The sequence below is a fragment of the Lepisosteus oculatus genome, chromosome 10, assembly GCF_040954835.1.
Source record: "Lepisosteus oculatus isolate fLepOcu1 chromosome 10, fLepOcu1.hap2, whole genome shotgun sequence".
Taxonomy (NCBI): Eukaryota; Metazoa; Chordata; class Actinopteri; order Semionotiformes; family Lepisosteidae; genus Lepisosteus; species Lepisosteus oculatus.
In genome coordinates this window covers 1,985,188-2,011,225 of record NC_090705.1, presented here as the reverse complement: position 1 = coordinate 2,011,225, position 26,038 = coordinate 1,985,188, and the positions used below count along the sequence as shown (strand labels likewise).

Genomic DNA, 26,038 nt, shown 5'->3' with positions numbered 1-26,038 from the left:
ATCTCTGGTTCAGATTAAGAACGAGGGTTTCTGGTGTTCTGCTAAAGCTATAACGCTGGCCATTGTTAGTTTAAGTGCTGCTACTGTATCAGGCCTTGTGGTCACTGAGGGCTGCAGGTAGCAGATTTATCCACTTATGCACTGTTTTGGTGAGACTAATTTATTCCAGATGACTTAGAACAAATTTACAATCCTGTTTCATTTATATATCATTGCCCAAAAAAGGCTGTTCAGGGTGATTTTTTATATAAAAAAGGACTTTGAGTGTGTTGGTTTCACTTGCAAGAATCGTTAAACCTCTGTAGTTGCATTCTGCAATCATTACGAGGTGTGATTTGAGCAGGTGCAAGTGCTCAATTGTTTTGTTCTTAATCTTCCAGCTTCTGAACCCAACCTGAAAGTGCGTTCAAGATTAAAACAGAAGGTAGCAGAGAGAAGAAGCAGCCCATTACTAAGAAGGAAAGATGGAAATGTAATCAGTTCATACAAAAAGAGGACATTTGAATTGACAGGTAAGAAAATACAATTTCCTACCATTTCCAAGACCATTTGCACTTCTGCATATCGCACATATCGCGTATCACATGCCTGCTTTAAATGGGCTTTTGCAGAGATTTGTTACATCCTGTTGAGATTCCAAATCTGCTTAGATTGTTTGGAATCTCCGCCTGTGACCTTGTACTGGATAAAGTGGTTAGAAAATGGATGGATGGATGTTATAACCATGTCAGAGGTGTTTGAATGATTATTTCTGTTAGGGATTTAGAAACAGTTAGACATGCTGTACATCAGTGTGTGTCGCTCAGTGCTTTTGGTGTGGCCCTTTGAGGCCCAGTGTATTACGCTGAACTGACTGGTGCATCCAGTGAAAGATTTCATTACAGTATGTAACAGGTCCGTCACAGTGTAGATCTGCCTCTTTACTAAGAGCAGTCCTGCTTGCCTTGCCCACCAGTGGGCTTTCAGTACTGATTTCTTCATGGGAGAACAGCGGGCCATTAGCAAGCAGGACAACCCACTACATGGGATCTGATTGCTGTCAAAGAACGATCTTAAAGAAAAAATAAGGGAAAGCCTGGGTGTAGAGATGCTGCGTGCGTCAGTCAGTTTCAGCCCCTGATTCTGCCTTCTTGAAAGGCTACAATTGTTGCTTTGCTCTGCTTTCACTTCTGGGTTCTGCATCTGCTTCTCGGCACAGACACCACCCCCAGCAGCAGTGTCCCAGGATCAGGACCCAGCTCTCCTAACAGCGTGTCCACTGCAGTGGGGGCTGAGAACGGGCCCTCCTCGCTGCCCACTGCGGCTCAGACTGAGGTACAGTTCAGCCCATGCTCCGGCTCAACACACCCCTCTCCGTAGATGGAAAACCAAAAATCAAGTCTGAAATGATCAGAAATAATTCAACTATACGATATTTAAAACCGAACTGCAGGTCAGGACATCCACCATAAGTGCAGTCAGAACAGATCCACTGTGTGGGAGAACTTAGTTTACACACTCCTGAGCACACTGCTGAAGACACTCCTGAACACATATCCTGAGCACACTCCTGAACACACCCCTGAGCACACCCCCTAGCACACACCAGAACACATCTCCTGAGCACACTCCTGAGCTTACTCCTGAACACAGGTCAGAAAGATCCCCTTTGTTTCTGAGAACACTGTGAACCATTTCTGAGGGCCACAGCTGTAACAAGGAAAATTCAATTTGTTTGTTTAAAAACTGCATGGACTAAACCCAATTTTGATTGATTTTCACGATCAAATCCATTCTTAAATTGAATCATTGTACACTGTAGGTACAGTATGTATTTTGTACTTTTTAAAATATGAATAGATTTACAAATGAGTACTTGCAGTTTCTGCAGATAGTTTTTACAAATGCAGTGTGATTTAGTGACTGTTGATGCTGTGAATGGAACATTGTCTGGACCTGGTGGGCTCTGAAGAGCTGTATTAACTGTCAGAGGCTGCAATGCTCAATTGGTCATCATGACCCGCTCAATTGGACTCCCTATGCATGGCACTGAAACTCTGCAAAAAAATTTCAAATTTCTGATTTAATTTCTTTTGTGGAAAAAAAAGATTCGTTTGAACAACACCAAAAAGCCTTTATTAGATCATTACTTTGGGCTTTCCGAATGACTCATTCTTTTTTTACAAACACAACAATCTCATGCACTATTCTCCTCTAGCATGTAAAAATAGATATTAATGTAGGTGCTTTATCTTGAGCAAACATATTATTAATCCTCATAATATTAATATTCCTAGTGGGCTACTGGGTTTGACTTTCAAAGAGTGAGTGTAGGTGTTTCTTTGGTATTTAAAGAACAGCAAAACACATACTCACTGCTCGGATTAGGCAGAGCGCATGCTATATATATACGCGACCTGTCAGAAGGATACATCACTTTTCCCTCCATCAGGCTCTTATGGAAATATGTTTCCTGTCAAGGGAAACAGAAAGTGATACTGGGAAGGCAAGCTGACTTGAATCTTTTCAGCCTCTAATGTAAAAGTATTTAGTAACAGAGATCGCTTGAGAATAAATTGAACATTCCGTATCGTGAGTTAAAATAACTACTCAGGTCCTTCCTAGGTTTCAGCATTGTTACATAAAAATAAATTCATCCTGGGTCTTTAAATTCTAATTTGGTCCTGAGTAAAAAGAATAATTAAAAAACCTAAATGGCCTTGTTTTCTCCATCAGATGACTGCGTATTTCTTTACCATGCCAGTGACTGTGTGTTCTGAGGCACTGCTCAGGCACTCCCTTGTGGATTTATTGCTCTTGCGAGTGAACATTTCCTCGGGACTGCAGGCACAATAGCGTACATTATTTGAAAGTGACTAATATGACGCATCTCCAAACAATCTTTACTGACCGGCTGTGTTTTTGGAAAACAGGCGCAATGTTTACTCTCCCATGAACCTTCAGTGAAATTGTAGAAGAGCCTTAGAGATCGAAGAGTGAACAGGGGCTGTCTTTCTCCAGGTTAATTGATATTCCAGGCGCAGTCGGTTGGCTTCTAGATTCTAACAACATTCTGAACTGTTATTATATTTACACAAGCTTAAACCCCCGTAAACTATCTCTCCGAAAGCACTGGTTCATCAGGAGTCTCCCATATGCTTCCTGTTTGCAGCATAAGCAACCAATGTTGTTGTACTGTTACATTAGGTATTCGTTTTCAGAGACAACTGTTCCCCAGGGCCAAGTATCGAGCGGATGTCCCACATACAGGTCATTGTATAATGACTACTGGGGGTGGCAAGAAATAACAAGGGCATCCTCAAACCACATGCTGAAGGATGGCTCTGATGAATAAAGGAAGTGTGTTTGAGCGGGGATCCCCACTGGGATGTGTATACTGGGGTGGGTGGCTTGGTGGTGAAGGTATCTTTAGATATCACAGTGCAACCAGTTCTTCTCTGTTACAGAGCCAGGATATGCCATGCCTATAATATCTCCACAGTCTCTTGCAAGTCACTTTTATTTTATATAGTCTTTCTGGAATCCAGCCACCTTGGGTCCGAGTTTTGAAGCATGCCATTTATCTCTTGCAGCGTCTCCTCTCACATCAAAGAGTCTTGAAACCCGAAGAATCAATGACCTTACTAAGTCTCTACACATCCCCTTCATTACCCAATATCACCCTGGGACTCCCAGCTGTGTCCTCACCAATTAATGTAAGTTATTGCAACCGTGACTTGCGGACTTTTAGAATTGCATAGTTGCATACTGCAAAGTTATTGTTTCTTACAAAACTGAAGTATGGGGGAAAAGAAATGCAGGTGAGTAGATCAATCAGCTGAAGTGTTTTTTTTTCATGCATTTGAATCTCTCGGAGCCTCTTAGTGCTTCTCGTTGTGCACACAATTTTTTGATGAGAGGTCTCAGCTCTAGTGATCGTGCGGTTTGGAGAATACCTTCTGTTCCTGTTTGCAGTGGCAGGAGCCTTGGGGGCTGGTGGAGGGGAGACCCACAGGCAGTGGCACACAGGATTAATGTATGGCTTCAGGGCAGTGAACTCTCACCCCTGTGGTTTTTATATCCCTTAGATAAATAAGGAGCTCCAGTGTCCAGTTCTGGCAGTGCTCTTATCTCTCTTTATCACCTAATTCATCACCAGCATTTAAAACATTGCAGTGATTGTATGCTTTGTTTTAACTGTAGATAATACATCATGCAATGGATCAGTTTTTTCTTTTTTTTTTTGTTTAGCGAGAAGCATTCAAGCACTGGATTTGTATTTCCAGCTCTCCACAAAAAAATCCCCAAAACTTTTATTAGTTGCCAACCTAACAAAAGCAGAGCCAGTATGCTGCTCTTATGCCATCATGATGCAATAACTACATTAAAGCCTTTGTCAAAACACAAGCAAAAGAAATATCCTTGCAGGCTGGAGTGACAAAGCATTTCCCATATTATATATTTCAGTAGCTGGGTCAAATTATATTAAGGATGAAAGGTGCTGATGAGTATAAAGGGATAAAGTACTTAATTCCTTGGTGTTAACTCACCTGGCTGAGGAAGTGACAATACTGGTCAGAGATCAGCACTGACACCAGGGAGGCAGCTGGGATGGGAGGAAGGCTGCAGAAATGATGGCCATAAGAGGGTGGAGATTAGAATTTGACCTTGTTTAAGCACACCATATTGTGTAAATAAAATTTATTTTTTAAACGGTGGTACCATACTTTCCTATTATTAGACACCTAATGAGATGTAATACATGCAGTAGAATATAAGTATCTTCTTGTTGTTGTTGCTGTTATGCGCAGGCTGCCACCAGCTTGAAGGAGAAGCCCGGAGAGGCCGCTGTGCAGGCCATGAGGCAGCCCTTGCCAGGACAGTATGTCGGAGGGGTGCCTCTTCAGTCAGGTCTTCCTCCTGTTGCCTTGGAAGCAAAAGTGAATAACAGTCACCAGGCGCTCCTGCAGCATCTATTGTTAAAAGAACAAATGCGACAGCAAAAGATGCTCTCTTCTGGTACGTTCCCCTGAAATGTTTGTGCTTTTATGATTCTGAAAGCACCAAGTGGTGATTCACCGGTGCAAATCTCTAATCCAAATGTGCAAGAGAGGTTGAATAAATGTCTGCAGCTGTTATCAGAGAGATGAATACGTTTCCACAAAGAAAGAGTACAAGTGAACCTTAAGGACAGGAGGCTTTGAAGGGCAGAATTCAACACTGTTCTACCTGTAGAAAGGCACACCCTTTCTCTTGTCTTATCAGATTGCCACCCTGTGCAGTACTGTACAGTTGACATACTGTACTGTTGACATACATACTGTATGTATAGTTTACAGGATTTCATATTCAGGCTCTATTTTCTCTATTTTCAGGACCCACTGGCTCAAGTTACATTTATAAAGGATATTGGTTTAAGGCTTTATTTTAGGGTTTACAAAGGTGAAATGATTGCCGGGTGGAAACATACTGTACACTAAGGATACATTTCTATCCAAGCCTGGAATATTTACTGGGGCTTCCTGCTTCAGCTCCTGTAGGGTGATTTTCTCTCTGTCCTGCAGGTCCAGGCTCAGTTCCTGTCCTGCCTCAGTCCCCTCTGGCAATGAAGGACAGGCCTGTGTCCAGCGGGAGGCAGAAACTGCCGCGCCACCGGCCTCTGAACAGGACGCAGTCTGCCCCCCTGCCCCAGAGCACCCTGGCCCAGCTTGTTATCCAGCAGCAGCACCAGCAGTTTCTGGAGAAGCAGAAACAGTATCAGCAGCAGATCCAGATTAACAAGGTAACCGGTTGCTTCCAGACCCGGGCCAGCAGTGGCCTTTAATTTCATCATTGTTGCACACTGATAATATAGCAGTGGCAGAGCTTTTTTTTTCTAATCATGTGTAGACTGTTCTAAAACTTCTATTTTTATTTTCTTAAGCTATTGCTTTATGGCTTGTTTTTCCAACATTATATTAATGATAATATATTCCTGCCATGCTAAAAATAACAATCTGCAGCTGACTTGTGGTGATAACCATGCTTTTGAAAACCGCAGGTGATATATATCCAAAACTCAAATAAATTTAGCAAAAGTGCCCGTTATCTAACATGCTAATGGCAAAGATATTCCTACAGTTTCTTTCCATCAGCGAGTTCTGTGCCCGTGCAACTGCACAGAGCTTCACTGGCATGGAAAACTTTGAACATGTACAGTATAAAGGACATCCTCCTGTGAGCATTGATACAATCTTTTCTGATACACAAGGCTTAAAAATAAACTGACAACAAACTGGCAAATCCCTTTGAAGCCTGCATATTACAATTCATGATTAAAAAAGCAAAACAGTTTATTTTAAGACTCTGTCATTGCGGGTGAAAATCCCGTGGTGATCTGTACATAGCGCTAATTCACTAAGACCCTTGCACGCCTTTTCATTTCTGGACCTCGGAAAGAAAAGGCGGCCTTAACTTTCAAATGCATTTGAAAAGCAAACCTCGCACTAATTCTGTTATCTTTGGGTCTCTGCAGCACAAGTGTGTGACCCCGTGTAATCGAATTCGACCAAGTTCAGCAGAGAAACCGAGGCACAGAATACAAGCTCTTGTTCCTTTATGGCAATATTTGTGTTTCTGTGTTCTGCATGCCTTGACCTTGCTATCAGACCAGGCACTGGCCATAATTATCCCCGTAAATATGCACGCCAATGAGTATATATAGCAAAAGGGGAGAAAGAAGTCATTGTGTGGACACAACAGTAGCCCATGCCCATGCCCAATGGGCCTTCACACACTGTCTTTGCAGAAAAAAAGCTGCTGCTTCTATAAGCCCAGTATTGCATAGGGAGCAAAACACTTAATCTGGGAGGTTGATCTCTGGAGGATCTCAGTTTTACCACTGGTATTCTTCTAGTCCTGCTCATAATGCTCAAAATGATGAACGTAAGGGTTTTGTCCGCTCTTCCCTGCTCGAATAAAGAGAAAGGGACACCTAAGAAAATGTCATTAGTGCACAAATAATCTTTTCCTCACTTTGACTCAATCAACGCTGGCATTGTACCAGCTGGCAAGGCTATGGAGAAGGGTGCTGCATTGGATAGGTTTTTACCTGCGATAAAATAAATGTTCATGCTTTTTACTCGCCGGTGTTACTACAGGAGTCCGATTATGGGTTTAAACAATTAACAGGGAAAACAGTTTTTTTTATGGTGCTCTTGTGACCCATGTAAAAGTTTGACTACTTGTCAATATCATATCCCCAATAATCAGCACAACTGTTAATTGTCACATTTGGTGCTGTAACTATGGGCAACAGCATAACACTTTAGTGGGCTGAGCTATAAATGATCCTAATCAAGGATTAGGGGCCTTTGTTTACCAGTTGGAATTTCTGAATCATTACCCCAATTAAACTCAAGCTGTGAAATTAACAAGAGTGGCATTGCATTTAGCAACATTTTACCTGCATTGTTGGCGACGCTAATGGATCTTTACAAGAGCTTATGGATTTAAAAGGAGGTCTAAGAGCACTTACTAATGCTTGAAGAAGAAAGGTGATTCTCTGCTGGATATTTATAAAGGGCCTGTGTTCTCAGGCCAAGCTCTTTGCTGGTTCCTCCTTCCTGCCGTGCTAGGCAGGTAGACCTGGCTTTGATGTCCTCAATGTTTGGGCTCTCACAGCTACACAGCGACTTGTTTTAATGCGTTTTCTGTCTCTGTGTGCGCGCTCTTAATGGGGGCTCCTGTGAATTAGGTACCGTTTAATTTCCTGAAAACATGTAAAACTTCAGTTTGGCTCCGTTTTGCACAGTTTGGCTCCTGTTACTTTTTTTTTAACATGACAAAGAGTGATTTTTTTAAAGAAACAATATTATTTTACAGCTTAATTGGCTCACTCTACTTTTCCTTTCAGCCAAGTACCTATAAGAATGCTCTCCTAAAAGCACCATGTTTGTGTTATATATATATATAATTTTTTATGGCACCGTTGGATCCACATTAGGACTAATAACAAGAAAAGGTCAAGTATTGGAGATCACATATACTGCCAGAAATGTGTTCATGTGTTGTCCTAGTTTATCTTACTTTGGCCACACTGTAATGAGGCTCTTTATAGTACTCTACAGCCCAGATACACCACCAGGCATTGTAAGGTCATTCTGACATGACTGAACTAACCATAATAATTGGCCTTTGTTATATTATTTGTGATAAAAATACCTTTTGGGCTTTATTTCTAAAGCTATATTGGTGCTTCTACAGAACAGATTGATCCCGGTTTGAACCACTTTTCACTTCTGCCTTTCAGATGCTTTCAAAGTCCATTGAGCAGCTCCGACAGCCGAACAGCCACCTGGAGGAAACGGAAGAAGAAAATCACAAGGATCAGCCAATGCAGGAGGACAGAGCCCCCTCTTGTGGCGTCAGCCGGAACCGTAGCGGCAACAGCAGCAGCAGCTCAGAAGGAGATTTCCCTGGAGCGCACCTCGGAGTTATTAAAGTGAAAGAGGAACCGCCAGACAGTGATGATGCAAGCCTAAGCAATCAAAGTGATGCCAAGGAACAGACTGGATTTATGCAGCAGGTAAAGGGGAAAGATTTTGCCCGAAGGTTGGTCATTAAAGCTATTATTTGAGTTTGTGCACAGAACATACTGTAAGCTTGCCCATGTTCACTGCTGAGAGGCCAGGTTCCCAGTGCACAAAGCATAGTGACAGTGAGTGTCTTCTTGAGTTATCCCACTGCCCCTGAATAAATGGCAAAGCTTTGATTTTGTCCCTGTGCTGTGTGCAAATGATTCGCCTGCTGCAGACATGATTTGGGTGGTCAGAAGGTGATGAGAGAAATCCCTTGACAAATTCTGTTTGTGAAGTTGTGTCGTGGTCTCTGTAACATTCGTTCTCAATGTTCTGTATATAATATTGCAAGAGGAGAATGTCATAGACTAGAATTGGCTTTGGGAAGAACAGCCTGATTACTAGTTTCCCAGCAGTTCTTTAAAATTTACCTAAATATTGCATCCTTCTGTTTTCCAGCTAAATAGCAAAGCCAGTGTTTTCTGCCAGACTCAGCAGACATTCTTGTACCTGTGCATTTTATCTCCTTTTTATTTCAGAGAGATTTTTATTTATTTTTGTGGAGCATTCATTTGCCTGTTTTAGATGTCTACAAATAAAGACTACAGTGTGAAAGTCTGCAAAGGCTGTTGAACATCGCCACGCCATAGCCAGGGCCGTAAAAATACAAGAAATTTTATTTTTAACTTGTGCTGCAAATGTGAATCATGATGTTTTTCACAATCAAAAAGTATTTTTCTATTTATTTATTTTGTGTCTGTAAAATTGTCCAGTCTGTTTCTAAGGAGTGCTTTAATGAAGGCAAGGAATTGTTTTGGGAATACAATCTAGATAAATGTTAACTTTTGCAAACATCTGCAAAGAAAAAACAGAAAAAACACCTAAATGATATAATGTGGCATGTTCCACAGTAACAGAGAACCTGGGCTCACTGTTGTCTTTCTGTGGTTAAATCGAGGCTTTGTCAAGTTCCTGCTAGGATCCAGCAGTGAAGTTTCTCCGTGAGGCTGGACAGGAAATTCCTTTTGGAAGCGAGAAGTCCAAATGATTCATTTGCTGAGGAATGTAGGAAAAGGCTAGTATTTTACTCAGAAAGTTGGAAAGGGCAGCCTGTGAATTGATTTATTGTCAGAAAATAACAAAGTGAGCGGAGAAATGGTTAAGGAAGCTTTTCAACAAAACATTTCCTTCATATTCCCTCATGATGTGTTTACCTTTTATCGTAGGCTTCAAGTTGTTAAAAAAAGATTACATCCCTCTTTTTGCCTAGTTTTGTGAAAAAGCATAAAAAAGCTGATGGAAAAACAGTCCTTTGAATCAATGTAGCTGTAAATGGCATCTACTTCCTACATGTACAGTAGATACAGCATGCTCTATCTACAAAAGATGGGGGTTAAAATTTAATTTCAATCAATCATGTTGTATGTAAGTGTGATACATTTTGTTTGTTTTTGATTTTGAATTGTCACAGTAAAACACCTAAACACCTGGGGGATTAGAAACGAAACAGATCAACTCTTTAATGTATCGAGTCATCAAGCTCCGTATTGTTCTAAATCAAAATCACCAACAAACAAAATGTTCACTTGTTCACTTATTCCTTTAATTTGTAATGAGATTCATCTTCACTGCTGATGGAGAAACTCTGTTTTATGTTGTTATTTACTGTTTGTATTTGTTCCCTATTTTGCCTTCTGTTAAAAATCTTTTATCTTTTTTTAAATAAAGTTCATTCCCTTTCTTGTGCTCTATTCTGGTCAGTTTAAACTTTCATGTATTGCACGGACAACAATTCTGTATGTATTGTACATATATGTTCAATTATATATGTGTGTCTGTTTTGTTCCTTGAGGGACACATCCCAGTGTGTGAATCTGGAATATTTCTTTAACATTGTGAATATTATTCATTATCCTAGAACTGCCAGGCTACAAAAGATATTGGTAGTGTGCAGTTGCTCATGTTAATGGATAATGTTATGTTTTTTTTTGTTTTTTTTTTAGTCCAGTAGCTGTGCATGAATTCCTTTTATTTACTCCCATGAATTGACATTATGGTAAATCCCCAGTTTAAAGGACTAATACAGTAGGTGGTAACAATAGTTAGTCCATTATTTCTGATTTTACAGACAAAATTCCCCTTTATCAAATTTTGTCCGTTAAGTCCGAAGTTCGTTAAAGCAAGGGTTCAATGTGCTATATCCTTGATATTGTGTTTTATGGATAGTTTAATGTCAATCCTCAGAGAACATGAATATTTTCAAACCATGCTCAGTTTCCGGCAAAACTCACCATCACCTCTTTCTTAACTCTTTTCAGGAAGTGTTTCTAAAATCACATTCTTGTAGAAGGATTTTTTTTCTCCCCCCGATAATATTTAGGATTCTTTTCGGCCTGTGAGAAAGATTTAAGAAAAAAAGGCTCAGTGTTTGTTAGGGGAATGTTTTGTTTTATCAAATGTGGTTTAAGTTGTTCATGATGCTACAGTATTTTCTTGAAATGTATCTTCAGATAATTTCTCCAAAGCAGTCATCACCCTTGAGAGCTGCAATCCATTGAGCTTTATAGTTTATTATGCATCCTCTGAATTACAGCCCTAAAAGTATGTGGAATTGGCTCAAGCAGATCATTTCTTAGCTGGAGTAGCTAGTTTAAAGACTGAAACCCCAGAGTAGCTTCAGCCTTTGAGGATCTGGGCTCTGTACTGCGGATGCTGTGCTTGAATTTTGCAGTTCGGATTGCAGGTGAAGAACCATGATCTTAATACCAAAAGAACAGGTCCTTCTCAATTCCAGTCCTTCTAACCTCAGTCCTCTCCATGTCTTAGTGTGAAAACTTGACCGCATGGGAACAGTGGGAAACAAAAACAGACCTTCGTATTAGGCAGAACTCCTGATGTTATGTGTATGTAAAACTCATGCCTAATGTCTGTTTCTTTTTGTTTATTTTTATTTGTTGGTTTTTTTTCATTTACCACCCATCTGAGATCAGCAGGATCTTACAATCCCCCACTTTGACCAGTGTGATTTACAAAAAAACAAAATGGACACTTTACAGTGTACCTATGACGTTTTCAATATACTGTACTGTAGTGTTATCTGCCTATAGTAATATTTATATAATATTATGTCATGATATAACCAATAGAAATTATTTTATAATACCATTCCAGGGCATTGAGAAAGCTAGATCCATATAATGATGCCAAATCCGCCTTCTTTCAAATGATAATTTTAAAGACATTGTTCCCAAACAGCTACCAACAGGCTCTCGTTGTATATTAGACACATACTGTAAATAGCTCTATTTCAAATGACATTTGAAATCCATTGGTAGTGACGCAGGTGATGGTTTCTAACACTGGGACAGGTGAGGATTGCAGCACCAGTGACTCTGGAGACACCACTGCGAAGGTTAGTGTGAGGTTGTCCAAGTTTGTTCTTTACATATTTGTGCTCATATTGACATGATGTACAGTACCACTACAATTGTAAAGTTATATTCTATTTATACGCACTCATATACATATTAGTATTTGATATTTAATATAAGAAATAATATACACCTAATATTAAATAATAAGGTATACTGTATGATGCAAACTGTGCTTTGTTTATTAAGTGAGTACCATGATGATAATTGCATGGTTGTAAATGAGTGATGGACACTGTGAACCCAGGAAGGAAATGTCACTTGGCAAAGGCAAATGTTTTTAATCACTGACAGCCATTTCTTACTGTTCTCGAAAAACAAAAATGGCGCAGCACCTGCAGCGAGCTCCTTCACCGGATCTCTTCTGGATCCGCCGCCTTGCACGTCGAATTGTACCCTAAGGAATGTGACACACGATTTTCACAGTTTGAGTTGGCTTTCTCACCCACTCATTTTGCGAACAGTACTGGTTTCGTGACTCTTCCTCGGCATGCATGGAATATGATCTGTCAATAGGAGATGCCTTCTTCGGCTTTGATTTATGTGCTCTTATCGCATTCAATTTCGTTACAAGGGTCATAGTTTTCACCACATACAGCATTTAAACTTCTTCAGCACTATCACTCGCCGTACTGCACATTGATACAGGTCTTGAGGCTGCAGGGCACTTTCTCATGTGCTGCCTGACGACTTTTATTTTCACACTTTGTTAATCTGTGTTAATCATATGTAAATGTAGTGAATGTATAATTGGCAGTATGCACCCATTTTTATTTTTTATACCTAATTATTTAAACATTATATGTAACAAACAATACTCTCACCCAAAGAGGGCTCCACAGCCGAAACATTGTATTTTCTTTCTTCTCTTTTCAGCATGGAATAAACCTTTACTTGTTCCATATACATATATTTATGTACATTAAACATTTTACCTAAATATTTGCGTGTGCAAACTATGAAAGATTCTATAAGATGGGAAGTATCTTATAGATCAGAAAATCATGTCCAGCCCATTCCTTAATATAATAACAGCTAGTGAGTTATTGCACATATCAAAACCTAACAACATATTAATACACAGATTTTTTAAGTACATTCTGTACATTCAGACACTTTTAACATATTAAGATTAGTTTAGCTCTTTTATCGCACTAACTTGTTTAAATCCAGGCACTTTTTATAACCCTAGATTCTCTGCTCGTTTAACACTATTGTTTGCTTTTTCTGCCTTTGCCTTTGCCTTAATTTATAATGTTGCTTTCACTAAGAAAAAAAAAATCATAATAAGATAACAGGACCATGTAGTTTCAGCTTTACTGTTATTTAATTCATTATGCCACTCAATTTGAAAACAAAAGATTTTACTTATAATATAATGTAGAACATGAGGAATATATATATAGAATTACTGTATGCACAAAAAGTTGAGTACTGCACATTACTTATAATGTAAACCTAGGTCACCAATTCATTTTAAAAACAGAATTTTTCCAATAAAGTGCTGTATTACAAAGCAGCAAAGTAGTAGCTGCACTGCTGCTCTGAAATCAGTGCAGAATTGTTTTCTGAGATTTTCCTGTAAAGAGAAACTACATTATCTGCATGATCACTGAAGTGGGATTTATCATTGCGGGTGTGTTTTACACACGGTGTCTAGTTGTACTTTCATAGCTTAAAGCAGTAAGCTAAGGGTGGTGCTGTATGGCTGATGTTTATTTACTCCTTGTGGCGTGGAGTTAATCTCTCCTGTTTAGTGGATTTTTTGGTTTTTAGCATGGCAAAGCTAGGGAGTTATTGATTTGTTTAGTAACAAAAGGCTCAGTGGTCAGAAATGGAGCTGGTGTCGGAGACTCGGGTGACAAGTGGCGTCTTGCGTCCTCCTCTGCGTTTCCCCCTCTTGCTGGGCGATGCTGGTCTCGGGAACAGAAAGTAGACCTACAGTAGCTATCTGGTCTGATGCCAGCCCTGGGCACTGTGCTGGGAGCCCCAGTGTCCAATCCTGGCCTGTCTGACTGGCGACTGGGGGGCAGAACAGGCTTAGGGTGTCACTGCTGGTGCAGTCCAGGGGTTCCAGGGGAGCCGTTTGGTTGTATTTTAGGGGTCCTAGGCTAGAAACATTAGAGCACCACTGAGGAGGAGGGGTGCAAGGGATTCGTGCAGGGTGGGAAATGGTTTTTGCAGTGAATTTTATGATGTTTGGGGAAAAAAGTTGTTTACAGAAGAAGTAACAAGCTACTCTCCCCTGATGAAGTAAATGGATATTAGAAAGAACGAATTTAGTACATTTGACCAAGGTATGCAACTAGATATTGAATTAATTAACGTTTCTTCCTAAACGTTTCCAAAACGGCACCAGATACTGTTGAATATTGATATTGTTGTTCTTCAAGATTTGGTGCTATAATACAAACGTATTTACAAACGTAAAGTGCTCTTTTTTTAATGCTATGGCCAACTAATTTGTCAAAATGTTTCTTTTGCTACTTGATTATTCAAAACATTCTCAATTGGTTGTGATGCACGGCACAAGAAAAATTACCTGTTGCACAGATAAGAAGCAAAAGGCTATCCTGTATTTGACAGGATAGACTGATCAAAATAAAAAACCCCTGAAAATAACATTTGTGCAAAGGTATCAAATTCCATTATATAAAATCTGCCTGTTTATGAATACAGTCATTTTGTACATTAATCAGGAGAGTGGGAATTTCACAATTGGTAACTGTCAAAATTAAACAGCACAATAGTAAAGCTATATCAAGCATAGTATATAAAGCACAATAGCATTAATAGAAATAACTTTACTGTTTTTTGTCTTTTACAGGGCACAGTCTGCCGCATTTAATCAAAATACAGTGTCCTGGAATACACAGTCTTTAATTGGCTGAATCTATCTCGTATGAACCTCAAGAGGTAGTCTGTCAAGGGCCCTCTGAAAAAAAACCAACAACATTATTCCTGAGCTGTAATAGTTGTGCAAAACCATTATTTGGGTATATACAAATGCTCAAGAGCACAAGAGCTGTAATAAATCAGCTGAGAGGTTGTGGAGAAGCATCCAGAGTGGAGCTGACATTGTGCTCTCTCTCTCTCTCTCCAGCCAGGCGGCTCGGGGCCACACAGTCCTGTGCCGAGAGCTCATGGAACTACTTGGCACATTAAATAAGTACAAACCTGCTTTTTTAATTCCAGGAGACTGGAGCAGCAAAAAAATCCTTTCTCAGAAGCTGTCCATTTAAGTCAGCCACCCCACCAAGATATCTATGATTTGATGAGCAATTTACAGTTTCAAGAAACATTTTAGAGAATTTATGTGCCGTTATAGATGTTCTTTTAAAACATCTTTAGATGTTCAAATATTAGCTAGTGCAGGCCAATATTATGACCTTCTAACAAAATAAACTCTTAGGAATATAAAATGCTCCTTAATGGAAGCTGTAGTACTACTGATATTACAGAATCTCTCAAAACAAGAAAAAATGTTTCTGCAAAGAATGTTAGAAAATGACTAATATGATAGAATTAAACTACAAAATACAAGGTTATGAAAGTGGACTAAAGCTGATCTCAAGACCTCTATCAGGACAAGATATATAAATGTCTAAATCCTTTTAAGACTGAGGTTTACTTTTCCCTTTCCTTTCCAATTCTAATAGGATCACAGGGCTACTGTGCATGCCATAAAGTCAGGGCTGGTACAATGCATCAGAAAAACGCCTATTCCTCATGTTCATTTTCTAGGTTATTGCATAAGAGAGTAGGTACACTAAATAAGAGTATATACAGAATTCGCACAGGGTATTTCTAGATTTTAAGTATTCAAATATCAAAATACCACTACCTTCAGTTTTAGGGTTCAGTTTAGGGTGCTCTGTTAAAGCAATATAGACAGTTTGTGTGTTAGTGTGTATTGGTGTGAGTATGTGAGTGTGTGTGTGAGAATGAATGTGAGTGTGTTTGAGTGTGTGAGTGAATGTGTGAGTGAATGTGTGTATGAGTGTGCGACTGAGTGTGAGTGTGTGAGTGGGTAAGCGAGTGTGTGAGTGTGAGTTTGACAGTGTGTGCGAGTGTGTGAGTGTGAGTGTGACAGTGGTGAGTGTGTGAGTGTGTGTGTGTCACCACCTGCATGCCCTCCTCCCTCTCCCTAAGAAACAGTTGTGAAAGCAAATAAGGTTTCTTTAAGGCCAGACTACCAGGATAATAAGCAAAGAGGAAACTCACTGTTATTCTATGGGTGCCTCTCTCTCTTTTTTTAAGAAACACAGTCCACTGAAAATTTCCAAGTTTGTTGTATGTTTCCCTAAAGCCTATGAAGAAAGGATTTAGTGTTACAGTTTGTGTGTGGCCAGACGTACGGAAGAGATGTTTCCTGCCATTTAATTTAATGACATCTCTCACGTGCCAGCCAGGGGCGTTCTGCCTTAGGCTTATGAAGTATTGTTATTGTCAGAAAGATGGACAGTGTTGAGCTGTTTCTTTATTTGTTTTTCTGCCTGAGGGGTAAAAATTTCAATATGAGCGATATCTGCTTCATGCTCACCTCTCTCTTTCTGACACTGCAAGCCAATTGTGAATGCATTCCCATGCACAGACTTGGCAGGTGTGACAAATCCTTACAGTATGTAGCGGAAAACACCCGAGTTCAGGAAAAGCCAGCGAACGTCCAGAGAAGGAATACTCCAAGAAAAAAAAATCATTTCAATATTTCTGAAAACACTTTCCTTTGGTGCTCAGTCCTGTTTGTGAAGTCTAGACCTGGAGCTGGATCATCACTCTGCTGGACCCAGCTCAACCCAGCTCTACTGCTCAGCCTTAGCAATGCTGATGGGTCCGCTGGGCCTCTGAGTTGCTAACAGAACTTTTTGTAGCCAAATCAAGTGATGATCGTTGACAATTGACAAACAGAAACAAAACGATGGCAAACATATCTCTAGGCACTTGATCTGAGCTCCGGTTGAAAGTTCAAGAGGTAGCAGGCTAGGCCAAGCCAAGAGTGTCGCTCCAGAAGGGACAGTCTCTGTGACGGAGTCTGGCTCGGGGTACTCGGGGGGTGGGGTGAGCTGCTGAGGGAGTGTGGCTGACCCAGCGGTGGGGCTCTGCTGTGTGCTGGCACAGCCCCGCGGCCACAGTCTGCTGGGGCACTGTGGGCAAAGATGAGCGCGGCGCGCGACCCCCAGTGCAGGCATGAGCACGAAAACAATTACACATCTAGGAAAAAACATCAGAACCCGACTCCACCTTCACTGTGAAAGAAATGCAAATTGTTTCAGACTCTCGTTCGGTCTGGCATGTTATGTCGGGTATGTGGCATTAGAAGACAGCGCATTGGATTGCAGCGATAAGAGGGATCAGTGTCGGTATTATGGGGAACTAATTTTGCGTACGAATAATATGAGTAATGCAGCAGTGTTTTAAAATACTTATGACCCCCGAATTGGAATTCCACAGAGAGAATTACATCCTTCTTTTTACTCTCACAGAATTAGTTCTAACTGTTCTAGAAAGATATAAAAGTATATAAAGAAATGTGAGTCACGTAAATGAACGGGTATGTATTTATAGACTAGTTTTGCTAAGACAAGGGGTATTCTTGTTGTGCCAGGCAGGGTGTAAAATACTTTGGCACACAACATGCATTTAAATGCTAACATGATACATGAGAAAAGGCATGGAAAGAGCTCCTGTTGGCAGCAGGAAGATCCTGCCAGAATGAACTCTCCCTCTTTTGCTTTTGATCTTTTCTGAAATTGAAAGAGGAGCCCCTGCTGGGCAGACCTGCGCTGCATTCCTCCTGAAACGGCAAAAGATTTCATTCATATTAGAATAGGAAAGAAAGTGTCTGCATTAAATTGAAAGAATAACATTATTAAAAGACAATTAATGAAACATAAATAGCAATATTCTTCTATAAAAACTTTGGTCTTTATTTTGCTCATTAGTTTGAGAGGTTTTCTGGCACTGTTGCTTCTTTGATAAACCTGCAGTGATAACACCATGGGGTGAATTTTTTATAAATTTAAACATAAATCGTGTTAAAACGCTGTGGAAAAGCTGTGTGAAAATCCAATGACCATGCAAAAATACTGCCTCATCGTTTGTTGTTTATTGTAATTGGTAATTATTAATATGAAAAATTAATCCAACACAAAGTAATGCTGTTGTAGTTTCTCATTTAAGTCATTGTTTCTAAACAAAAAGTATGAATATTAAAACACCAAAAACTGTCTGAAGCCTGTGAGAGATCTGATCGTCTGGAATTACTATGAACATGTGAACTACAGTATGAACATGTGACTTTAATTTTCACGGGGCATGTTCCTTGTGCATTACAGTGTTTCTTCGCAAATACGTTTGAGTGTTGCCATTTTATTTTCCTCATTGGCCGAGCTCTTATACGAGAATTGCTTTCAACAGCTGTTAAAAGCTTTAAGCTCATGAGGGTGTACCTTGTTTTGAGGCAGCAGTCAGATTTAGCGCAGACCAAGCGAATAGCCTGGTGGTTAAATACCACTCATTTGGGAGGTCGTGGGTTTGATCCGCGGCCCGGTGTGACTCAGCCTACTTGTAAGTCTAAAACAAGCTGTATTTTACATGTATCTCAGCGTGTGATGTAGCCCAGAGCATTGGCTGCTGGTGTGTCCGTGTTTATCTGGAAAACACATTTCAGCAAGAAAAAAAAAGGCCGAGGTTCTAATTTCTGCATACGAGTGAGTATGAAAAAGGCAAAAACCCCATCTCATCCTTGAGACACTGTGGCAATTTGTATCACAAGCACCAGTACCAGAGAAGAAAGGTCCCAGCTATAATGACCATCCTTTGCTGTGTGAGAACTTAATCCAGAGAGGGATCACCTAATGAGTCTTGCCCCCAGAGCTTTCCACAACAGGATATGGGACGCCTTCATTTAAAACAGACCTGTCTGGGTCAGAGCCCTGATTGCATTGCCCAAGGTCTCGTTGCCAGCAGGAAGAAGACAGCCTCATGTCTGCCTCACCCCAGGACTTGACTTGTTTCTGTGCGCTTTCTTCAAATCCTATCACAGAAACCCCCAAAAAGCCCATTGTGAAACCATGCTGGCATTGTTACAGAGGTCCAGAAGTGAGGAGTGCAGCTGTGTCAAAGAAGCAGTAATGACCAATCCACAACAACTGCTCTTTAGCTAAAATGACAGAGGTCTCATAGTACAAAAGAGAGTCTATGAATGAAAGTGTGAATAAGCACATTGCAGACCTGAGTATTAGTTCTTTGGGTAACATGTGTGGAAAAACTTGCTGGCAAATTAAAGACAAGACATATTCCTCATGAGTATTCCTCAATAAGAAGTCATATTATATTGATTAGCTGAAACATGTTCGAATTAACAACATGTTTGGTAAGGTGCCAAAACATTTACAGAGTATTGATAAGGTTTTTTTTTAATGGTAACTGCGATCGAATTGCTTCTTTCATGTTTGTGAACTGTGTATGCTTGTGATTTAAGCTACAGACACATATTGCATAATATTAGGATTGTAATGCATGGATTAAAAACAGACGGATGAACAAGGTACAATATACCTTGATGTGTATGTAGGACTGGTTTGTCTTTATAGAAAGATTTCATGTTGCAGTTTACCAATGGTAATTGATAACTAATCACCAAGTAATTTTAAATGTGTTATTCCTGTTTAGTTAAAAAAGTAATTTTATTTGGCACTGCTTTGTTCAGTGTGCTAGAAATACACTTTCGGAATGAACAGCCTTTGGAAAAGTCAAGGACTTCCATTTTGTCAATAGGACCTATTCTTTTCCTTGAATTTTGGTCAATTGGTCAGCACCCACGACTAAGCCTTTTTGTCACTAGTGAAAGGAGAAGAGACGCATAGTTTCCAAGTGTGAAATTGTAGAAAATAAGGACATTACCTAGAAGCTAAAAAGGCAAACCAAACAGAAACTGGAGAACAAAGCTGATTCATACTGATGGCAAGATAAAAAAACACTCTTACAATTTTCTAGTGTATTTTGAATCTTCAACTGAAAGATTTTTTTTATTTTCTAGTCTGAAAAAACAAAACAGATTTATGCTAATATTATCATATTATCAGATGCCTAAACATCCTCTGTAGAGCACTTTCAGCAAAGTGATCAGCATGTGATCAGAATTCCCTTAATCTAGAATTGCAATGCTGAGTACAAATGTTTCAGTTACAGTCAAGCAATTTTAAATCCTGCCAGTGTAAGGCTTTCAAACTCTAGGAATATCAAAAACGAGTTAATAGTTGCAAGGCTTAAAAAATGTTTTGATCATAGTGAATTATTAGCAGGCTTAGGACAGCTTGCCCACCAAAGAGCATTCTTTGCTTATATTCTGCATTCTCAGTTAGATCTCTTGATAAACGTGGATAGTCCTGTTTGATTCCTATGCAAGGAAAACAGCAAATACTTTGAGAGGATTAGCATTATTGAAATAGTTTCCTTCTGGATTGTGTTCAAAATTGAGAAGTGATCTTATGCATCCAATTAGAGAAAAGCAACTACTGTAGGACAGGCAAGTGTTGGCACGATCCGCCTGCATGGCTGCTGTTTCTTCTTGTGGTGAACCTGCTCCAGAGAAACGTGTCTGTTGCAGACAATACAAAACATTTACCACCCCACCACAATCTGAGAGGCGAATGAGTCATTTACGAACATACTGTATGAGGTCTCTATAGGAGGATGAAGGACGCATTTTTGTATTTTGGTTTGCATACAGCTATTTGAAGGCCAGAATATAAATACAGACTAAAGAAAAATAAGTTAAATTTTTAATTTTTAATAAGTTAAAAATAAAAATAAGCCGGACTGTGACTTTAAAAAACACATGAGGTAGCTCCCAAGTTTTTTTAAAGCCTTATTTCTTCTAGGAGAAAGCGTAATAGTTTTGGGACAGGTGTGATGAATCACCATTGTTGACAAGAACTCATAGCTAATCATTGACCATTTGGATGTTGGTGCTGATTGCCTATAAACCAGATGTAACGGTTTGTAGCATACTGTTTTACACATAATAAATCTATAATTTATTTTCCAGAGTGGCTGCCATGTCCTAAGGAAACTCTTGTGCAAAAGCTGGAGGATGAACATTCTTTAATACTGACATAAGCAGAAAGAAAGACCTAAATATGAAAAAATAAATACAAACAGTGTCTAGAAGGTAACATTTGACTTCAGATGTCGAAGTGTATAAAATCCCATGACTGTTACTGGTGTTTCATTGCACATGTTACAGAAGGGCTTTTTTTCTGTTTCCTAACAGAAAGCTGAGAAGAGGTGTGGTGTGTTTGAGACATGTTTTATCTGTCATTTCTTCATAAAAGAAGAAGAAACATTGCGGCCTTTGATGTTTTCTCTTTTATTCTGGCTGACATCTGTGCTCGTGATGCTTCGACCCTTGTTGTAAGCTGGGTTGGGTATTGATTTACTTCGCCAGACGATAATTTTTTGCTCTCCAGATAATTCTACAGATCTGCGCTATTACTAAACATTTCAGTAATACGTAAAAAAGAAAAACTATTACTTCTGCACTCCATCTTCAACTGAAATAGCTGATTGTGATTAATTTCTCCACTACTTTAGTTCACTGAGGAACAGGATATTCTAAGAACAACCAGAACCTTAAAAAATTGACTATGCTTTTTAAAATCCAGGAAAAAAAACAAATGTCTGTCTTTCTCTCTCTTAAAAATATAGTAACGTCTTTAGAGGCTTCAGACACATTTCTACTTTTCCAAACAAGGAAAACTCCAGTCTGAGCCTCTGAGTTAAAAAGGTCCGATACCTGCTGAGCTGGGAATTTCCACATTCCCGATCACTGGATCCCACAGTACTCTTCACAGTACTTCCATGGAGATCCCTACTCAGATCATTTCACAGATCCTGTGGTAGGATCTCAGAGATGGTGCAGCACTCTGGGGTGCTGAGGAGGCTCCTTGCCCTCAGCTCGTTCTCTCGCTGAAGGAGAACTCCAGTCTGAGCCTCTCGCTGAGGCGGAAACAAATCCTATTGCCTGGTCTGATTGGAGCTAAACAGACGATGGCTCTTCTTTGGGAATCTCCACATCTGCTCAACCTGGAATCACCAGATCCTGGCATCTTCACAGTATTTCCAATGGGCTCGCTACTGCTTGGACCCATGTTCCTGTGGGGTGTGGAAATCACATCCCTGGACAATCTGTTCTGCATGGTCCTCCTGTCTTCACTGCCCAGGTTTATTCTGAGGGCCCATGGGGAAACCCAGAGTAAGTTGAAGTGGAGTGGATGACAGAGAGGGAGACGCAGGTTATTATAATAATAATAATAATAATAATAATAATAATAATAATAATAATAATAATAATAATAATAATAATAATAATAATAATAATAATTACTTACACTTATATAGTGCTTTTTTGGACACTCCACTCAAAGCGCTTTACAGGTAATGGGGACTCCCCTCCACCATCATCAATGTGCAGCATCCACCTGGATGAGTTATGGGGTGTGAATGTTGTGTTGCTTTGGTGTCGTTTTGTATTTTGCTGATTTGCACAGAAAAGAACCCGAAAACCAAGTTTAAAATAATACTATGAGGATTGAGAAACCATGACCAAGAAACGCCCAAACAGCATATGTTATAGTACTGGCAGTTGACACGATTATTATAGATAGCGTTGTACAGATCCTTTGTTGTGCCAGTTTAAACTGGTGGTTCCAAAATTATCAAGCAAACCTATTCCGAGCAGTCAACTCAGTCATAAAGGAGCAATATTTCAAACCAGTTTCTGCAAATTTTGCTTGTGTGGCTAAATTGAAGATGGCAGTAAAATAATTGTGGGACATACTGTGGATTGAGGCTTGTTATCTTTATCCAACTTTTTTGTTAGTTTTTCTGCTGAAGAAATACAGAGTGAAGGGATCCAAGTATGAGAATTAATGTAATGTTTTGTTTTTCTTTCCATGCGTTATTAACGTGCTATATCGGTGGGACAGTGCTGCTTAGTGGTTTCTGGCGTTAAAGTAAAGGAAAGATTTTTTGCAAAGTGTAAAAATGGACCACCTCTAACTAGAAAACAGTACACTGGCAGCTTGATTGCTATAACGGAGGTATTTCATTCTTACTATTTCTCTGCCCAGATCCTTTGAGCTGGAGTTAATGTTAATTCCAGATTGTCAAACCTAAGTGCTCTGCAGTCGTTGAAGTTTTCCAGCTTGGGTAAAGGTAACACATATTCTGCAACAAAAGACCTTTGTTGACTAAAGGGTTCAGAGCATGCATGCTGATGGATAACAAATGATTTAAGCAGCTCTAGCTACACTAATTTCCATGTCACCATGCCTTACCATGGGTTTTGGTGAATAAAAAGGCCATTCCTACAAACACTTTTCAATGGGCAGGTGGCTTTATTAAGATACAAAAGTTAAAGGACTAAACAGCTGGGGGCTATTTATAGTCACTTGTTCATTTTGACTTACGATCTATACAAAGTGCTTGTTTCTTTCTCTAGAACAGGCACCAGAAGTTCCAGCTTAGCCTATGTATTGAGCACTGTGCCTTTATCTCCTACAGATAGAGGCACAGTATTCTTTCTGCTTTCTGTTTGGTTGTCTGTTCTCCGAATTCTGTGATTTCTCTGTGGCCTGGTTACCACAAACCAAATCTTTTTCTTTACCTGTACACTCCAGGTTTTATTCTGTGTTGTTTCGAGTGTTGTAAAGCAGAAAGATTAAACAAGAAACATTCCTTTGTTCCAAATTCTTTTGCAATCACCTGTATGTATTTGAATGGGCTATGCTGCAGAAATGTGTATTGTTGTGTGTTTATGAAAGTCACGATTTCCCTAAAGGACATGCAGATTTTAAATAAACCTCATCTACTGTGGTGCTTAAAGCAGGCAAACCAAAGATCCTAAAATTCATTTACCTTAGACAAGTCACTCTGAGATTCCAGGGATTCAACTGCATAACCGTTTATAAAAAAACACATAAAACCAGCATCATACTCGCTGCTCTGTCTTGAAAAATGAAAAGAATTCCAGTAGTGAACTATCAACAGAGATGAAACAAACACGCAAGAGCAGATAAAAAGAAAACAGTTTATAGAGCTGTCAGTCTCACTGGCCAGTGTCATCTATATTGTTATCTGAGTCCTTTAAGGATTAATATTTCTTTTCAAGTTTAATTAGATAAGAGGCACAGAGGAGGAGTGCCCCTGGAGTGTTCAAAGGGTAGGAAGCAGGCAGGAGCTGGTTTATCTCAAGCTTTGATTGGCTTCCTTGATAGGTGATACTGAGCTACCCCAGTGGCCTGAAGAAGGCAGCACCCCTTTGGGAAACAAGCTGGCAAACTTGGCCTCCCCTGCAGGAAGCAGCAGCACGACCTGGGCATCACTGGGGTCTCCCCACCGCTGGTTTCTGGGGCGTAGCGTCCTCTTGCCTGTGAGAGCAGACCTGTCCTTTCCTTGTCAGAACAGATGTGTGGTTCTAACCAGTGTGTGTGGTTGCTTGAATGCAGTGTGGGGATGAATGACCCCCTTGGGCTCATCGGTTTTGCTTTCCACTGCAAGCCAATGCCAAACTATTCCACTCTCCCAGTCAGCTCTGCTTGTAGTTAGTGGTTCACTGAGTGCTGACTGTCAGCCTGGCAGTGTTAGGAATGCTCACACCCTCATGTAACTGGAAAATTACAACATGGCTTATACTGTACGTTGGGCTTATACACCCTAGTCTACAAACATGGCTTAATTTGGAGTATTATTTAAATCCACCAGGTTTCTTATGATACTATTGTTTCATTCATATAATTCGCTTTAATTTCTGTGATTTTCAGACTCTTTATTGTGTAGTAATGAGCATTTGTAAGTTATGAGTAAGTGGTAAGATCACCTACCCTTAAAGTTATAACAGTAGCTCTGAAAGTATCACTTGAATTTTAAGACCCTCATTTCAGAAAGCAGATGGCAAATGTTTATGATATTGGTTTTGAAATATAAATGAGAAAAAAGGACTTCTAACTTCATACAGTACCAACGAAAAACAGTGAGCAGACTTCTAAAAACCTTGTAATCGCCCATAATTATGTCTAGCAATTGTGTATTTCTCTGCAAATATAATCCACATTTTCATCAAACCAGACTCTTTATCACAGTGATTTCCAAAGAGGTCAAGAGTTACAGGCAGTAACATCAAAGATAATGTTCCTGAATTTACTCAACTTACTGTTTATGTACTTCAATAAAAATCAATCTGACTTTTTAATGCTAATGACAAAAATATGACTGTGATTGTCAGAAGCCGGTAATCTGTATAGTTTATATTATATTCAGTATGGAAAAAATATTTATGTTTTCAGTTACCATTTTTGTAACACTTCACAATTCCATATTTTATCAATAGTCATCATCTTTGTATATATTGTAATCCTATTTCCAGGTTTGATGTAAAGGGGAAAAAACAGAACTGCAAATTACATTGAAAAAAAAAAGATAATCTTATTCCCACAAGAAACAAATCAGGAGTCTACATACTACAGGACCGCTAACCATTAATGTTTCCTGTTTTTTTATTTTTAAATAAAATGGTGACACACAAAAAGCCAAAACTAAACAAACAAAGGACTCCTTTTTTCTGAAAAAAGAAAAGAATATAACATTTGACTTTAAGACAAATTTAATTATGGCTTTTATCTCTTGGAATCAATCCTGTTTTTCCTTAATACTGTTTACTTTTCCTGCAAAGAAAAGCAGACATCAAGAATATTTTCTGGAATGCTGAAGCTAAATAGGTTATGCTTAACTCAATATCTTATACAAATAGCCCAGGGCTGAGCTTTTCATTCTGCTCTGCAATCATAAAAGCACTGACTTCTCGGAGAAGTCAGAAACACTTAGTTGATATTGTATGCCTCTAATCGCTAATCTTTATGTGCCTCCCACTGACCTTAGAACTAGGATTCAAAATATCCTGGCCTTGCCCAAGCCTTGTGTCCCTCTTGGACTGAATGCCTTCATTTTTTATTTCGAGACTTCCTTCTCGTGACAGCTGTAAAGTATTACTAGTAACACTCTTAGTTG

The 26,038-nt window shown here is 39.5% G+C and overlaps 1 protein-coding gene across 8 annotated transcripts in view; it reads left to right on the top strand.

Moving 5' to 3' along the window:
* The window catches only part of LOC102694761 (histone deacetylase 9), a 185,103-nt gene that overhangs the window by 95,867 nt on the left and 63,198 nt on the right, over nt 1-26,038 (top strand). For all 8 annotated transcript variants that reach the window (XM_015357938.2, XM_015357935.2, XM_015357936.2 and 5 more), the window contains 6 exons: nt 381-512; nt 1,199-1,314; nt 3,573-3,695; nt 4,791-4,998; nt 5,544-5,761; nt 8,270-8,545. In XM_015357938.2, coding sequence (XP_015213424.1) covers nt 381-512; nt 1,199-1,314; nt 3,573-3,695; nt 4,791-4,998; nt 5,544-5,761; nt 8,270-8,545 — 1,073 coding nt within the window. The remainder of the gene's footprint in view (nt 1-380; nt 513-1,198; nt 1,315-3,572; nt 3,696-4,790; nt 4,999-5,543; nt 5,762-8,269; nt 8,546-26,038) is intronic.